General features: G+C 35.2%; 1 protein-coding gene across 1 annotated transcript; it reads right to left on the bottom strand.

The window, feature by feature from the left end:
• Window positions 1-1,022: 1,022 nt before the first annotated feature.
• Window positions 1,023-4,919, bottom strand: LOC106051578 (myc proto-oncogene protein-like). Its single transcript, XM_013206780.2, has 3 exons — window positions 4,762-4,919; window positions 3,241-3,802; window positions 1,023-2,710 (listed from the first exon to the last, which is right to left on the bottom strand). Exons 1-3 carry the CDS (start codon window positions 4,819-4,821, stop codon window positions 1,965-1,967), a joined length of 1,368 nt encoding a protein of 455 aa, XP_013062234.2. The 5' UTR covers window positions 4,822-4,919; the 3' UTR covers window positions 1,023-1,964.
• Window positions 4,920-5,310: the final 391 nt, after the last annotated feature.

Raw genomic sequence — 5,310 nt, 5'->3', positions numbered from 1 at the left:
AGTAAGACTCTGCTACCGGTACATTCAAATCAGGATAACAAAAATTTAATCTATCATTTCTCCCCCCCCCCCTTACATTATTTATTCTGTCAATGGAGTTGAGACACCAGTTTGAACATTGTAATTAAAAGATTGACAATGACTTTGTTAGTATATCTAGATTTAAAAACAAAGTTTAGCGATCTAAATAATATATAAAACTGGTTATACTTGAGCCCTGCATCTTTGATGACCCAACAAATGAGGTATTTTCCCATAGATGTTCATCTCTAACAGTGTACCCCCTATCGCTTACCCTATGGATTATTTCAAATGAATAAGAGTGCCGGTATGAGATTACAACCGGTGTTAAGTTTCTTGTGTGGGTTTGTGTTATTGATGAAAGTACATTAACAGACACTAAACCTATAAAAGAAAAAGATTGTGTCTACTGAAATCCTTATTTACATGTTGACTCCAAGGCTAATGTGAGAGAGAAAGATGTCAAGTCTTTGTTTAAATAGCAACATCAAGTTCACGAATCATCACAGCATGTAGGGCACGGGTTCTCAAGTGAGATGTCTTCATTGGAAATAAAATCCAGAAGTCACTCAAGTGTATCCTTTGAGATGTTAACTTTGCGCGACCCCCCCCCCCCTTATTTTTTTTTTAGGTTACTTGGACACATTATCCCCTTTTACATTAGAAATTGAAGCAACAGAATAATCTTGAACTTGTAATTTTTTTTAGGTGATGTTTAGCCCCCCCCCCCCCCCCAAATATAACAAGTTTGAGCACCAAACTGTACCAACTATTTGAGAACCTCACCAAGATGTGTATGCAAGATTGAATGCAGACATTAGCACGAGTAGGTGCGCCGTCCTGTGCCACATACCATGACCTACTTCAGTAGCAGCCCCCCTCCCCTCTAAGATAGGACAAGGAAAATCCCCCTTTCAGACGGATATGAAGCGTCATGCATGCCCTTACTGCAGTAGATTATACAACATTCTGGCCAGTCACAAAACAAAAAGAACAAGACATACTTTTCCTTCTTTTATTTAAAACAAAAAAAAAAAAAACTTGAACAAATAAAAAGAGAATGTCTAGTTACAAATGCTTCAACAAAGAAAGAAATACAGGAATTTCAATTTTCATCAGTGGAAGAATATAGGGGAGAGAAAAAGTTTTTGACAAACAAAAATTTGTGCCAAAGTTTACACAATATATACAAAAAAGTACAAATCTCTATTCTATGTAAGAGAACACATGAACTAAATGTGAACTTAAATTTCAGTTCTCAATTTGAGTCAATATACATCAACTGAAAAAAAAAATGTACATATAAAACACACAAAATGCTTGAAACTTTAAAAAGTTCTTAAGACAAATCCTTGTTTTAACAAAAAATAATATGAAAGAAATACAGTTCAAATGCCACTTACTTATAAAAAAAAAGACAATGCAAATTAAAAAACAAATGCCAACTAACAAATGCTACTAGTATTTGAATGCCTAAGTAGTGCACACACACGCACAAAAATTATCACCACCAACTATCATATAAACAAAGTCAATTTTATCTACAAACCAATACATTGCATTGCACACTTTACTATATACATTCAAACATGTACCATTTGGAAAATTATTACAAATATAATTTATATAATTAAAGGCAATGTTATATGTATTTATATATTTACATAAATAATACACTGGAAACAAAATGCATGAAAATGAAAGTACAGAGAAAAACAAAACCATATCATTGAAAGTAAAGAGCTTATGTGGGAAAGGCAGTGATACAACTGAGAAAATGCCCTAAACATATACCAGGCTTCTCTCCATTCAATAATGTAGTCACATAGAATCAGTTAAGCAAAAGCTTTCAAGTGTACAGTCCAGGCATTTACACAGAGCAATAGTCCCAAAAAACAAAAAATGCATAGGTAGTTTAGAAATATTTACAAAATGTTTTTACTTTAAATATCTATTTGATATTTTGCCTTGAGGTGCCGAAGCTGTTTTTCTAACATTTCCTTTTTTTGTTGTTCCACGGAAATATCATGTTCCTGTTTACGTTCATGTTTTTGAAGTTCACGAATGTATAAAGTTGATTCATTTAAAATCACCACTTTAGAGGCCTTAGCCTGATTGGCTATTTTAGGAACCTCATCTCTCAGGTCAATGAACAAATCTGCAAGCTTCTGACGACGATTTCTCTCAAGCTGGTTGTGATGGTGCTGCTTTTCTTTGTCGGAGGAATCCACAGAAGTTTGCTTCCTTTTGTAAATCCTCTTGGTCATAACTGTAGGCCTCCCAGTTTCGGTAGAGGAGGTAGATGCACCAGGACTCATAGCATAGTCGTGAAAATTTACACTGTTGCTATTACACAAAATGTGAGTGTAGGATGGTGTGGGTGACTTGTAGCCGCTTTTCTTTTCCTTAGGCATTTTCCTCTTGCCAAGATGACTGGTACGCCCAATCATAAGATTTTCTGCAAGGGATGCAGAGCTAGAGACCCCAAATGAAGAGAACCCAGAAGATTTACAGAGGGATGTCTCTGCACTGAGACGAGCTGCAGCTGACATGACAGAGGACTTGCCCTTGTAAGGGGCTGGTGATCCTGCTGGGCTCGAAGAAGAGGAATCGTGAGTAAAATATCCACAGGAATCAGCAGCACGGGGATTGTCTGTAACTGTCTCAATGTCCACATCACTGTCATCACCTACAAATTAAAATAAATAAATAAAATTATGTTACTTAGAGGGTTTAAAGAACAATTACCCATTATATAAAGTATAATGTAATAAATATATATATATATATATATATATATATATATATATATATATATATATATATATATATATATGTAATGTTCTTTATAGAAATCCACACTGGCCAATCTAGATGAACTTAGAAACATTGTTCCTTAGATCATTGTGAAGATCATAGTACATGTAAATAAACACCTGCCAACCCTGCTATTATGGACAACATGTATATTCGCTATTAACCTCACAATGAAGCATACACTACAAGTCAATGGGGAAATTTAAAGCCAACTTAGCAGTGAAAACATTCATCAATGATGAGGAAACAGTATTATCTAAAGCTTAAAATTAAATTGGCATAACTTTTGTACATCTAAACTTTGCTAATAAGGTCATTTATCAATGTTAATTCATTAAATGATTTTTTCACTACTTAAGATTTTCATTAATTATGATTTTTTAAAAATTAAATTGTCCTTACCCGTGCCTGATCCTGATCCTGAGCGGCTGGAAGGGGATGGTGTGTCTGGAAATATGTGATCTTCTTGGTCATCCTCGGTAATCCCAAACAAACTGGCTAGACCGCTCTTGTTTAATATATCAGAGGGTTCTTCAACTTTTGGTGAGGTATTCCAAGCACTGAAACGCTGCTGCTGAAGAGATTGTTGCAGGGGCAGATGATCTGAATCATAATCCAAACGAGATCCTACAGAATCAGAAGAACTAGATTGTCCTCCAATACCCATGAATGGATCAAGTCTAGTGGAAACACGGAATCTGTTGTATTTGTTAAGGGTGAGAAGGTCATTGGGGTTGCCGAGCCCATCAAGGCCAGCTTGAAACTCTATATCTGTGTTATCACTATCAAGATATTTAATCAAGTCCACTGCTGCCTCATTGTCAGGCAATTCATTGTCACTGTCCAAGCCCTCTGAGCTTTGTGTAGTTTGAGACAGTGGCAATGAATCAAACAGAGTATTGGTGATATCCTCTAAATCGTCATCAGGGGTCAAGTTCATGAATTCGGGATCTAAGCTAAAAGCCTGGAAATAAAATATAAAAATAATGTTGAGATCCTCTAGTATGGAGAAGCAATTAGATCTAGATCATAGGTATAAATAAGAGATGAAGCTTATTGAATCTTAAATGGTTTGGACTTGTCCATTTCATATGCAGGCTTAATCTAACGTATAATAGAGACTAGATATCAGTCTATCATCTATGGCCTATGGAATATGTTAATTCTAGAATAATCTAGGTCTAGACTATTTTACCATACTCTTTAAAAAATGCAATAAATTACAACATATTGATCTAAAAGTATAACTTGTTCTATCAGACCTAGATCTAGATCTATATTGTTACTATATAGTATTATAGAATTTAGACTTTTAGGTATATTCTATAAATTATAAATCTAGATCTATTCTAGATTCTATACTTGTAATAATGTTTGATCAAGGTAGATTCTCACAATCTAGAAACTAACTAGACTAGATTCTATTTGTTTTTGAGTAAAATAGTGCGAGCTTGAATTTGTAACGCTTATATAAAATATTACACAAGGAAAATACATGATACTGCGTCGCCACGTGAAAGTCACGTTGTGACCTCACTGTTTGGCTCAGCCAGCTGGCGCTGTGCCCAATTATGTACATTACCATCTTGAGAGCGAATGCACTGTTCATTGTGTGAATTAGATGACAGTAGTGGCCTAATTGATTAGATTTTAAGTCAAAATTTCAAAGTTTACTAATAAAATAAGTTTTAATAAAATGTGGTATCTAATTTAAACACTAACATCCACAGATTACACTTTCACTATCACGAATGCCGAATGGTAATGTCGAACACAGTAACTACAGTAACTAATCTAACACAAACAGCTTTCGCTAAAATAGGGTGGGCAACTCCCACAAATAAATTAAGATACATTAAATGTTGATCTTGTCGATGGTAAAAAACACTAAGTCCGAAATATTTTATTACACATCTAACTCACCATCTTTCCGATTTCGGAATATCCTAAGCAATGAGAATTTGACTTCAGAACACCCGGCATTACTAGATTGTAGTCTGCCCTTGAAGACGGACCAACACCATACTGCGGTGATCTTTGCGCACACCCTGCTCGATAAGCTACTAAACAGACGTATTCATACGCGCGGCCAAGGTCAGATTTACGCAACAATTAATTACTAAACATGTCATTTGTTTTAGTTAACAAAAGAAATGCATGTAATAAATGAATTTTAAAAAGCTTAAAACGATGGCTAAAATAAAATAATATATATTTTTATAAAATTATTACTTGATTTAATACGCAAGGTGTGATGCGGCTAATGGCGCGAAAAAGCTCGGGGGCGGAGCCTACAGCTGAAGCCAATCGGTTTTGTTCAACTTTACTAACACTTGTTGAATGGCTTCAATGAACGTATCCACTACCCTACTTTTTACATTCCCCATCCCCCTTTTCTTCCCCCTACCAATGTCCCATTCCTGGCAGTCGTCGAAATATTAAATTGTTCACTGGGGCATAATACACTTCGAA

Source organism: Biomphalaria glabrata, chromosome 5 (genome assembly GCF_947242115.1).
Source record: "Biomphalaria glabrata chromosome 5, xgBioGlab47.1, whole genome shotgun sequence".
Lineage (NCBI taxonomy): Eukaryota > Metazoa > Mollusca > Gastropoda > Planorbidae > Biomphalaria > Biomphalaria glabrata.
Note: the sequence above shows the minus strand (reverse complement) of the source record. Positions and strands in the feature narration are given on the sequence as shown.

Excerpts from the sequence above, each read along its gene's own strand:
- LOC106051578 (XM_013206780.2), bottom strand. The coding sequence starts at position 4,821 with ATGCCGGGTGTTCTGAAGTCAAATTCTCATTGCTTAGGATATTCCGAA. Across the intron at positions 3,803-4,761 it reads ATTCCGAAATCGGAAAGATG|GCTTTTAGCTTAGATCCCGA; the intron begins GTGAGTTAGATG and ends TTTTATTTCCAG. Across the intron at positions 2,711-3,240 it reads AGGATCAGGATCAGGCACGG|GTGATGACAGTGATGTGGAC; the intron begins GTAAGGACAATT and ends TTTAATTTGTAG.